Here is a 13,339-nt window from a genome sequence, read left to right on the forward strand (position 1 = left end):
CTAAATTTCAAAATTCCCTGACAATTCCCTGACCTTGAAAAAATACCCAATTTCCCTGACTTTTCAAGTCCGCTGGCAACCCTGTCTGAATATATATCTTTCAGAAAAATGACACTCTGTCTAACAAGTTTACCTTGTCAAATACTTCTTATGAGTAGATCCAGCTCATTATTTTCAAATAATTCTGCTCATTCCTCAATTTTGGCCTAATTTCAAAGTTAAAAAGGGGCACAACTCCAAAATATATTGCATTCACATTAATGTCCCTTGTCTAACAAATGTTATCAAGTATTTCAAGTTTCCTGTTGATATAGTTTAATAAGCTCAAGTAATAGCATGCAGTAGTGTATAAAACTACATATATTTGCTGTCTAAGTGTTCATATTGATTAAAAATTTTAATTTAAAATGATTACAGAATACCTTGAATGAAAGAAATTTTTCAATATTTTAATGAAAGCAAGTGTGAAATCATTACCACACTTGCTAAAAATAACTGTAATATTTTGTTAGGGAACATTTTATTCTGTTTACGTACAACATTCATGTATATTAAATAACATACATATTATATGTTACAAATATTTTAAGACATGACCCTATGGTTATGAAAACAACTAAATTTTACTGTTTTTAAATTCTTATAAAATATTTCATCAGATATATTTTATACACTTTAAAGTTTTTGCATGACAATGGCTACCCACTGATCATGATAGTTTTACTTTTTCTTCAAAACACAAGAGCTGAAAAATTATCTGTTTTCCCATTTACATGCTTTTAAAGTTAATCAAAATGTGTACAGAATATTAAAATATTACCACATAATATTATAACAAAAATATTTCTTTAACAATTCAACCAATTCAATATAAAACATATAGAAATTATGAAGAAAGAATTCTTCTTATTTTTCTTCATGATTGAAAACATAAGAATAAATTAATTTATAAAAACAAATATGATTAAAAAAATAATTTCTCCCCTAAAATCAACAAAATAATAGAACAGTATAACCCCAAGAATTTACTCATCTAAATCAACAATTTGATGCCTAAAACCCTGAATCTATTATGTTAACCCTTATATTAAATTAACATGTCTATCTTTCAATCTGGACAGACCATTCATCATTTTAGGGGAAATTTTCAATATATGTACTGACTGAATGAACAGTGCAGACCAAGAATCCTCTGCACATTGCAAATTTAGTCACCCCCGAGCAGGAAAAAGGACTATTTCAATAAAACTAGCTTCAACAGGGATAAACATAATACTTTTTTTAACCCATTACTTCATATACACGCCTTTTAACGCCTTTTTCACCCCCCCCCCCTTTTTGTTGTCTCAAATGATGAAAAAATGCCTTATTTAGGCCCCAAACACTTGTTTTTGTTTGAGAAATGTTGTTAAAAAAAGTGACCTCTTTTTTGGCGCGGCCCCCCAACCAAAAGATACATCAGGGGGTTGCCAGAAGGGGGATGTGCCCCCTTCTGTTTGGGGGGGTTTGAAGGGGGGCGGAGTCCCCCTCATCGCCAAGAAAATTTTGGACTTGTGAGAGGCTGTAAATGACCCCAGATTGATCATAAGGTAACGTGTAACCAACGCTGAAAAGCATTTGACTCTATCTCAATCCATTGAGAAGTTGCAGCACTTTGAAATCAATTTTGATGGGAAAAATCAACGCAAAATAGTGATTTTTGGCAATTTTGAGATGTCCCCTCGTTGCCATGGTAACAGAAAATTTAAGCCTGAGCATGTTGTTGCAAGGGCAATGGTCCAGTCAACATTTGTGCCAAGTTTGATTAGTGTTGAAGCAGTTTTTATAGTATTATAGCAATTTGAACTTGTAACGGGAGACTTTTCAATGAAAACAGCCATTTTTCACAAAATGCTCATGAAGCAATGGGTTAAACAACTTTTAACAAAATACTTTCATGAAACAAAATTTAACCATGGTATTATCAAAAATAATTAAAAATTTTATTATTATGCTAATAGACTTACTTCTGAATGAAGATTCCCCCCCCCCCAGCTTATTCATGGGTAGAAACATACTTTTACAGTTACAGCTTTGTAAATAAGCACAACAGGTTGTCAATTCTATTGTGACCAGTCTTGAACCGTGTAGCTACAATGGTAAAAGTTTGTTTGTATTGTGGAAAAACTCACTGAGTTCCAGATCTCATCTTTTTCAAGCATGTTATACCACTATTTACATCTCTTTTTTTCTAATAAAAGCTAGTCACATAAAAATTGCATAAAGTCACTAAAAGTAATAATTATTTCCGAAAATCAATTACTCTGTTGTTATAATGAATCTGAATTTTCATATTATCAAACACCATCATAGATTTTTTTTTTCTTATATGTAATTTCGAACCTTAAACACTTTTTTAAATTTTTCCCTAAATTATTGTGCAATCACAGTCAAGTTCAACTCCTATTTTTAGCTCTCTAAATATATGGCCGGTTTCAAGAGTTGAAGTCAAGACCGTCAAGCTCGTCAATCAGCTCAGTATTAACTTGAGCCTCTATGCTCTGTTGTATAACATCAAAGTGAAGGTCGTATTGTTGGTCGAGACCAAGGTATGAGTCACTCATCAGATATGCTGTATATATCACCCGACCTGTAGTCTCTGGCATGTACACCGATACCTGCACATCTGATTTACCTGAAATAAAAATTTATCTTATATATAATAAAATATTGTTGTAATAAAATTAACCATGAAACAATTATTTAATGAGTACAGAATGTTGTTTTTGTTTTTAAAGGGAAAGACAAGGTTAAAATAAAAACTTGATTTCAGATAAAGAATACTATAAATAATAAGTCTGCAAATTTTCTGCCGCCAAATAATAATATTAAACGAATGATAACAAAATTTAAATCGCTAAATCACCGATTTCTACAAATCGGTAAGCGCGGCCATGTTTGTGTATTGGCCGTATAAAAACAGGTGCGCGTGATGTCATTTCCCCACATCTTTTAGATTCATGATAAATCTAGTTGAATCGTAAGGAAATATTAATATAATAAAGTATTGATCAGACAATTTAATTTTCACAGGAGGTGTAGAGGAGATTTTTTATGGTTCAAAATACGTAACAATATCAATAATAATAATAATAATAATAAATAAAGAAACGTACGGCTAGCCAAAAGTTCTAGCCGTACGTGAGTCACGAACGACTAGCCAGGACACACTGTATTGTCTAGCCGTACGGCAATTTTCAAAATTATATGGAAGTCGAACGTTATAAAATTGTTGATTTTCATGCTTATCATTTGTTGTTTAATTTGTATGAATTATTAAATCATTTTTGTTAATTTTAAGCACATGGATCGAATAAAAAATGATCGGAGTGGAATAAATAAATAAAAAGAACATTGAATGGAAAAAACGGTGAAATGCAAAAATAATTATATAATTTTCTAAAAAATGTAGATAAATATCGAACATAAAAGCACAGTCAATCAATTAATTAGCCTTAATTAAAACCTATCCAGGGACTGACAATAGAATTTTAGAATGCCTTTCACGGAACATGCAAACTTTCCTTGATACAGTACCATCGGTAATTGTCGCAATTATCAAGAGCCTAACAACAATCATTTTCAGTGTTTGTTGTTGTTTTTTTTTTTCATATAAAAGGTGTCGAAAATTAAACTTAATGAAACAAAAAAGGATTATTATCAAAAATTTGTAAACTATTTCAATTGGTGTAAATGCAAGCAAAGGCTATTTTTTCTCGACATCTTGCGATGACAAAGATCGATATATATAGCGATCAAGGCGATTAATCTCTAAAAAGTTAACATCCAAAGACAATTAATGCTGTTTCTTGGTTAAAATTCTCGCTTAAAGTCATAAAATAACATATGCATTTTCGACTTCCATAAAATTTTGAAAAGTGCCGTACGGCTAGCCAATACAGCGTGTCCTTGCTAGTCGTACGTGACTCACGTACGGCTAAAACTTTTGGCTAGCCGTACGGGCCCGTACGCTAGCCACTTCCATTATAAAAACCCTACTAAAACGTGTTCTTATTAGTACATATAATTAATTTTTTGCAGTTTGATGTTGACTTTCAAATTTAAAGGTGTGAACATATGTTATAATTGATGTACACATTTCAAAAATATAAGCAACTGTTTTGAAAAGTAAATTGTTAACATGTCTGTCAACGTATGCTGCTGCGCATCGTAATCGTAGCCTAATATTAACTGCAGGCAAATCATTTTTATTGGCTGCTCAAAAATCTAATTTGCATAATTTATTCACACAATTGCTGGTTCTTACTACTTATGTCTAATACTGCGCATTGTCCATTTTAATTGTTCCTAATTTGCACCAAATGCTCCTATCACACTGTGTACTGACGTTTTTATTGCTCCTTGTATGCCTCTGTGCCGACAGACCTTTTGATCATGCACAATGTTGCCCTAATTGGTAAATCACCCTTGTCAAATATTCTAATGACGAAATAGACATCTATTTTTTTACGCTTCATCAGTGAACTGAATGACCTTAGGGGGAATTCGGTTCCACACCTGTCAAATTGTACTGTAGTAAATTACAGCACGTCATAAAATAGCAACACATTTTTTTCCGTTCCCAATAATCATTTTAAATATTAAGTAGATTTATGATTTTTTGTTTTATTGGATTAAATTTACGGTAGAAGAAATGCGTATCTGTCGGGGAAAGGAATTTGGTAAGTAGATAACGTGGAAAAAAGCTTTGGGGAACTGGATAAACCCGAGAATATGCGTAATTATAGGGGAATGGGCAACCTGTTGCTGTTGGTACCAGTTTTGACTGGGTGCCTAAATAACTTTACGGACAGTTTTGTTTTCATACGATATAAGTCTGGCTGCCGATTTTCCTGCGCCTTTCTCATTTTTAGCGTCAATGGCGGAAAATCGCGTCCTCAGCATATTGGATTTAGTTGATATTTTACCTGAAAAAAAGATATATGACCGGCGATGTACCCTATTTGGACAGCTTGTCTAGCGAAAATTAAGTACAAAATAAAAGGATATATCGTCAATTTGAAGAAGTTTCTCATAGTACCCAAAGTAAATTTATGGTTTATCTTTGAAAATTAAGCAGTCATTGCTTAAATCATGTGGTGGGATCAGCAGCAAGCAAGTATCGGGCAAATGATAATTAATGTCGCGGCGTCTTCAATTAATTAATTAAAGCAATTCAGTTCCATATGATGTTTTCATAAATAATATATAATGTACGCAATTAAATTAATAAGTTCTTCATCAAGATATATTTGAGTTGTACCAGCGTGTACAACTATACCGGAAGTGGGTATAACACGTCACAATCTCGGTCTCGTCTGTCTCGCGAGAATGACAGAACGCCAAAATGGCGGCGCCCATGAACTTATTTCTCAAGTAAAAAATAGTGTCTTTAAACACGAATTTCTCTCTTATAGGGTTGATGTCAATAGGGAAACTGTCATGGTTCCTCTTTTTAAATGATGAATATTTATATTAGACAGACATCAATCCATCCATTCTTATTCCTTTAAGCGAGTGTAGTAATATCGGCCATTTTGTGCAGGGAAGTGGAACCTGCCTGGTAAGAAAGGCACAACTAGGGATGGATGGTACTGATCATTCCTGTGAAGTTTCATTGAAACCTACCAGGGTTTGACTTCTGTAAGCCAAACAAGATTTCACAACATTTTCCGTAATATCTTGGCAGTCAGTCCATGTAACAGACTTTATTGGATCTCTAACCAGAATGTTCCAATTTCTCTTCAAGAAACAGACCACTTATCCCAATCCCATATAAGTTATTTCTAAATCAGCTGTGAGAGACAAATGACCATTAAACTTAATTTCCAAGATCATTTGAAACAGAAAAAAAATATTCCCGCCAGCGGATCAAACCAGTGACCTCTTCATAACAAACCCAATGCTTTCCCTATTTTGCTTAACAGATAGAATAAGTGTCTACACTGCTATGTGACATCTAAGAGAAACTACCCATAATGCAAGTTAAGAAGATGCTAGTAAGAGTTATCTAATTTTTGACTGTTTAAATGATCTTCAGTTTGATAATATTTCTATCATATAGTAATACTGAGCTATTATAAATATATCTAAACAAAAGGTTTCTCATTTCACCAGCAACAGAAGGCAATTGAGGGAGCAATTGCACTGAACATGCTGTGCTGCTTTTTGTTGAACTTTTGTCTTGATGAACTCCTGAACAAAGAAATGGAGGGAAAACGGAGATAAACATTTTTTCTTCAGGAAACCAATGCAACATCCTGGACTTGTACCCACAACACTCACATCCATAGACCCAAAGTGTCTTCATTTCTGACCTGACCAAGTTGACCATTTTTAAATTATCATCAAGAAAAGTAAATACAATCAAGCATTACCTCTGATACAAGGCACACGTTTCAATGCTACCAGATCTCTAGCATCCACATTACCAATGATCAGGAACCAGCCCTCATCTTTGGGTTTTGGAAACCGTGGAGTGTATGCCTTCCTGTCTGTCTTCTGTAATATAATACAAACAAAAAGGTAAGAAATCTCAGAGGTAAAATCCATCTGCTTCCTACTGTTAACTATTACATTATAAAACTCATGTTCCTGCCTTTGCCTTTAATTAGAAAGGCAGAGAGTTGTCCTTTGACTAAAACAGTACCAACATGACAATTACCCTTACCATACAAAATATCATAAATGATCCATCTTTCATTCTTGACAAAACCTTTCATCAATTTTAGTGAAAATTTCATAAAACATGTACCTGGTAAGTAGTACTAAGTACTGACTGAATAGTGTTTGGTGCAGACAATGTTCACATTGCACAGATGTGCTGTCTGATCTTATTCTGTACCAGTCACATCAACTTCCCTTGTATAAATAACCCTATATAAAAATCTACCAAAACTACATGTATTAAAATTGAATGAAAGTTTAAAACAGCCTAGAACCTTCTGGCAATATACATGTAGGGTTGTTCTATCATCACAATAAATAAATTCAAGATATCTGAGTTAGCCCTTACCTTCATTTTATTGATTCTGTTAAGTTGTATTTGTAAAACATATTCCTGGTCCGCATGTACTTGTACCCACTGTCTGTCAGATACTCTTCCTCCTGTATATACAACAATATATAAAACAATATATACAAAATATATACAATGAATATATATATACAATAAAACACCCAGTATAAATATAATAAACAATGTATGTACAAAAATATAACAAATGAATAACAACAAGTTAGTCAATTTTCTGAAAATCATATAGGGGCAAAAATTTAATTCCTCCAAATGAAGCTTCAAGTATAAATGTTCAAGCTTGAAGAAAGAAAATGTTTTAGAAACTGTAAAAAATCATTACTATAACTATAGACCAATATCTGATGTTTTCCATATTTATACCCACAATTCAAATTATTTTTTTGTATCAAATATGTTCATTATCTACCAAACTGTTTCATAAGTGACAGTAATATTTCTTAAACAATTGTTTACTCTTCATCTCTAAATAAAACTCAATACTATATATCAAATTCTTTATTATTGGTTGAATATAAACAATTGACATCTTTACAGTTTGTGTATTTATATTGTAGTGGTGATGTACTATGTACAAATCAAATATCTGTTCTATATTCCTTAAAACAATAAAACAATCCTGCTCTGTTTTTCATATCTATAAATTTTAGTACAAAATGATTTTACTTTAGTACTGCTATTTACAACACTGACTTCAATCAGATCTAAGATCAATGAATGGACATACTTATTAATCAGGCACTTTAATTTCATTGCTGACATTTTTGCCTGTATTCTGAAATTTTAATTTTACTTTTACAATTCAAAGACATTATAATCTAGCCTAAGAATAAATCCACAAACAATACGTCAACAATGACCTTGACTAGAAGTATCTATGGCTCTCTGTTCTTGTTTACCATCACCACCTTCCCACCAACCCTTCACTGTAAACATCATCTCTATCTGTGGTAACTTTGACAATACTTGGAATATCTGTAAATATTCATGCATGATCAACTTTTAACATAATGTTTGAGTTTTGACTTTGTTAAGGGAAGGTTAGATATTTTCATAACATATTTGTAATATTTATAAAGCAGTCAACAGTATAGGGTATTTTCAAACAATATGGATGTACAGGCTGAACTATATATCTCTTTAAATCAGCTTCAGAAAGTAAATTAAGAAAATTGCACTATATGTATTTTTTCCAACTTTATATTTTCTTAATAAAAGGACAAATTTCTTAAACTTTCCAAATATTTTCCCTTAAAACTGCACTCTTAAGCAGAAAGCAACTGGAAAGAAATCTATGTTCAGAAAATATCATAAATTTCTTATAAAACCTTACCAAGTTACTAGTTAAAGCATTAAGAATAAACCATGCATCTTTTATAAAGTCAAACGAAGTTACCAGCCTAGCCTTTGTCTCTTTATATTCAGTTACCTGATCTATATGTTGTTTGTCCATCTCATCTTGTAACATGTCATACAGAACATTATAATGTCCATCACATACTGTCATCAACTCTGGTAATGTTTCTATACGGTGTGTGCCTTCCTTACCTCCCTTCTTAGTTCTATAGATACACAAATAATAATTATACAAGTCAAAGTCACAAAAAATGATAGAAAAAATTTTGATGATTGTCTACAAACTATTAATGCCTTTTTTTTCCCAACCAAGTCATCAAAGAATTTAAATCTGAAAGAACAACAACAGAAAAATTGTTCTCTGTTAATTTTAGAGTATAAGTACATTTTTTGTGTACATGTACTTCCATGAACTTTTAATTTAATTAGAGAATAAAAAAAAAATAAAAATTTTATACTATATATACATTTAATAATGGAATAAACAGTTTATAATACATGTACTTATTTTCATTCCTCTTTTAAATTCACAATTCTTATTAAGAATCAACAATAACTTTAACCTTTCTAACTTACTTTATCATCCTTTATAATAAACAAACAATTACTTTAAATCTTATTTAATATAAGAGACCTGGTGATTTTTTAATTTTTTTTTTCTTTTACATACAGAAACAGTATTGTGGAGAAAATTACAGTAAGCTTTAAGTTTAATCCACTTTATCATGAAATTGTATTAAACTTTATAAAAAATAGATATGAGCCACGTCATGACAAAACCAACATAGTGCGTTTGCGACCAGCATGGATCCAGACCAGCCTGCGCATCCGTAGAGAAACTGTAGAGAAACTGACAGCGAACAGCATGGATCCTGATCAGACTGCGCAGGCTGGTCTGGATCCATGCTGGTCTCAAACCCATTATGTTGGTTTTGTCATGACGCGGCTCATATGTTTAAATCAAACAGCATTAAATTAACTTACTTAAAGCAGTAGATATGATATGGTGTAACATTAGGAAGGGTGAGTAACGAGGAGTCGTGCCACCAGCGACCTTGAACCAACATTTGTACCAGCTGTGTGATACCAAGCGATGCCACCAACCAACCCTGGTCTGCTGCTACGTCCAGCATTGCCTGAAATATATCAATATCAAATATATCTTTATATTGTATAAAACTACATTTTGCATGTCTGAAATCAGCAAAGAAACCTACCTTGTTATGTTACATGACATGGTTTATTGGTTTAAACATACTTCTTTAAGCTCGATTGCTATAACAAGTTTTTGAAACTTATAATAATGACTTTCGAGTCCGCTTCCTGGAACCAACCAGTAGGGCTCGAACCCATGATCCCTGGCTTGAGAGGCAGACATCTTAACCATTAGGCCACCGCTCCCTTTGAACAATTAATGTTTGTAAAATTTCATAAAATATGAGGACATTATAATGTCTGTCACATACTGTCATCAACTCTGGTAATGTTTCTATTATAACGTATTGCAAACTTCTTACCTCCCTTCTTAGTGATAAAGAGATATATCATTGCTATACATAATTAACAATGATTTATCAATTTTTCAATATGGGCAAAACAATTAATCATTTTTTAAGGAAAATTTCAAAATATATATTGACTGAATAGCAGAGCTTGGTCTATGCTGGTCACATGGGTAGAATCTATTCGCTTAGAGTTAATATAGCATTAGCAAACAGACTATTCTACTAAAGAATGTTTTATTATTAAATTTACGTACATTAGTCTTCTGGTAGAGGCATGATTATAACCCCTATAGGACTTTAACGTATTATATCTAAGTTCAGAGGCACAAACCTTATTTACCAAGCATCCTCAAACCTCAATAAATGGCAAAAGTTTATCCGAGAAAAAAATATTTTAAATAATCAGATGTGCTAAAAACAAATCTTTTGAAATCTGGATAAATTTTCCTTACATTTGAAGAAAAATGTACCATTTTATTTTCTGGTACATATTTTGGCTTACACTGACATCATTGCAGAAAAAAAAACTCCAGGCCACCCTGAGATTATAGATTTGAGCGCACATGCAAAGGGAAGATAAATCTCTATAAATTGTAGAAAGTGTCAAAGATTTATCTAACTTGACATCTTTATCTTGTTCCAACAGTTCTTGTAAATGTTTTGATAATATCTTCTGGATTTATGTCATTTCAAAACATTTATCTTAAAACGTTTGGAAAATTGGTAAAGACAAGATTCTTGATGCTTATATCAAATAAGAGTATACCAATTTCTAACCAGATATTTGCCTTTGACTGTATGTATGCTAGAGCTGTATTAACAATCTTACTGTACTATTAACTGATGGCCGCTCAATTTGAAAATGGATATGAGTCTCTTAATAGGTTCAAATTCAAAGTGACATAGGGTGAGAAAAATGTGCAGTCTAACCAGGACTCGAACCAATAAAATAAAATTGGAGCAACAGAATGCTGTTCAGCAGCTTTAACTGACCTATCTGGAGGCAAACACATTTTCCCCCCAAATAGTAAACAGTTCTAAACCATAACATACTCTCCCTGCAATATTGAAAATCGACCTCAAATTTCACAGGGTTACAGAGCAATGTGAATTAAATTCTGAGCTATTTGCAGTCACAGTCCATCACAGGGCGCAAAATGTCACAGGGTGAGAAAATTGTGCAGCCTGACTGGGGCTCGAACCCAGGACTCTCAGAATACTGATTCTTGGCTCTACTGGCTGAACTTAATTTCTGGCCCCTAATACATTTCGTCCCCTATATGGAGAACAGTTCTAAACCATAAAAATCTCCAACAGTTTAAAGTGTTGGTGTCTTGCCTGACAGATTCTTATTGCCTGATCTAACACAGATTTAGTATCAGTGTCTTACCTGACAGATTATTATAATATTGCCTGATCTAACATGTATAAAGTATCAGTGTCTTGCCTGACAGATTCTTATTGCCTGATCTAACACAGATTTAGTATCAGTGTCTTACCTGACAGATTATTATAATATTGCCTGATCTAACACGTATTAAGTATCAGTGTCTTGCCTGACAGATTCTTATTGCCTGATCTAACACAGATTTAGTATCAGTGTCTTACCTGACAGATTATTATAATATTGCCTGATCTAACATGTATAAAGTATCAGTGTCTTACCTGACAGATTCTTATTGCCTGATCTAACAGTTATTAAGTATCAGTGTCTTACCTGACAGATTTTTATTGCCTGACCTAACACTGATTAAGTATCAGTGTCTTACCTGACAGATTCTTATTGCTTGATCTAACACGTATTAAGTATCAGTGTCTTACCCAACAGATTATTATAATATTGCCTGATCTAACACGTATTAAGTATCAGTGTCTTACCTGACAGATTCTTATTGCCTGATCTAACACAGATATAGTATCAGTGTCTTACCCGACAGATTATTATTGCCTGACCTAACACTGATTTAGTATCAGTGTCTTACCTGACAGATTATTATAATATTGCCTGATCTAACACAGATTAAGTATCAGTGTCTTACCTGACAGATTATTATTGCCTGACCTAACACTGATTTAGTATCAATGTCTTACCTGACAGATTCTTATTGCCTGATCTAACACGAATTAAGTATCGGTGTCTTACCTGACAGATTCTTATTGTCTGACCTAACACTGATTTAGTATCAATGTCTTACCTGACAGATTCTTATTGCCTGATCTAACACGAATTAAGTATCGTTGTCTTACCTGACAGATTCTTATTGCCTGACCTAACACTGATTTAGTATCAGTGTCTTACCTGACAGATTCTTATTGCCTGACCTAACACAGATTTAGTATCAGTGTCTTACCTGACAGATTCTTATTGCTTGATCTAACACTGATTTAGTATCAATGTCTTACCTTACAGATTCTTATTGCCTGATCTAACACGTATTTAGTATCAGTGTCTTACCTGACAGATTCTTATTGCCTGATCTAACACAGATTTTGTATCAGTGTTGTAGTCAGTAGACGGGAGGGGTATCTGACCAAAGTGACACTGTAACAATATGTTTGCCTTCGTGTGAGCAGAGTCCATTGTATGTGGATTCACATCAAGTGGCACTTGCTTTGATAAATCACTGAAAATATGGTGTACAAGATTGAAAATAATGATATTGTAAAAGAATAGAATAGCAATTTGGAATCTGAAATACTGAAATAAATACTTCACATAAAATATGTGTACCAAAAATTTGCTAGCCATACTAAACTAATATTGTAAAATTCAAGAAAAGGTAAAATTAAAGCAATGAAATGGCCATCAAAGAGTAACTTAGCTTCTTACTTTACGTAAAAGAGAAATGTGGATCAACATAACAACACAACATATGATACAAACAATAAATTAATACAAATGAGCCGCCTCACGACAAAACCAACATAGTGCGCTTGCGACCAGCATGGATCCAGACCAGCCTGCGCCTCTGCGCAGTCTGATCAGGATCCATGCTGTTCGCTTACCAACTCTATTACAAGTAGAGAAACTGATAGCAAATAGCACGGATCCTGATGCGCAGGCTGGTCTGGATCCATGCTGGTCGCAAGCGCACTATGTTGGTTTTGTCATGACGCGGCTCAAATTACAGATTAAACAATTAACAAATCAGAAATAATTATGTATTAAATACTTTATCAGGCTTATAGAAATGTAGAACACATGGCAAGCTTCCAGAGGGGGAGGGGGGGGAAATGGATCATAACACTTTTTTTATTCCCCTTAATCTGCTTATAATTAATATGTATTGTAATGAACTTGTCCCAACCAGTTTATAAGTGCAAGAAGTTCAAAAATATGTCAACGTCAAAGAGAGTAACCACCAGTACAGAGTCTAGTCAAACTGTTTGGATGATATTTGGA

The 13,339-nt window shown here is 33.1% G+C and overlaps 1 protein-coding gene across 1 annotated transcript in view; it reads right to left on the bottom strand.

Moving 5' to 3' along the window:
- Positions 1–1,909: 1,909 nt before the first annotated feature.
- Positions 1,910–13,339, bottom strand: part of LOC132732489 (activating signal cointegrator 1 complex subunit 3-like) — a 238,080-nt gene continuing 226,650 nt past the window's right edge. Inside the window, exons 38-44 of the mRNA XM_060718923.1 lie at positions 12,392–12,560; positions 9,416–9,567; positions 8,505–8,637; positions 7,936–8,050; positions 7,055–7,146; positions 6,417–6,540; positions 1,910–2,674 (exon numbers count right to left, since the gene is read on the bottom strand). Of these exons, the coding sequence (XP_060574906.1) occupies positions 2,475–2,674; positions 6,417–6,540; positions 7,055–7,146; positions 7,936–8,050; positions 8,505–8,637; positions 9,416–9,567; positions 12,392–12,560 (985 nt within the window). The 3' untranslated portion in view covers positions 1,910–2,474. The remainder of the gene's footprint in view (positions 2,675–6,416; positions 6,541–7,054; positions 7,147–7,935; positions 8,051–8,504; positions 8,638–9,415; positions 9,568–12,391; positions 12,561–13,339) is intronic.

The sequence above is a fragment of the Ruditapes philippinarum genome, unplaced genomic scaffold (assembly GCF_026571515.1).
Source record: "Ruditapes philippinarum isolate M1 unplaced genomic scaffold, ASM2657151v2 ctg269_1_1_1_1, whole genome shotgun sequence".
Taxonomy (NCBI): domain Eukaryota; kingdom Metazoa; phylum Mollusca; class Bivalvia; order Venerida; family Veneridae; genus Ruditapes; species Ruditapes philippinarum.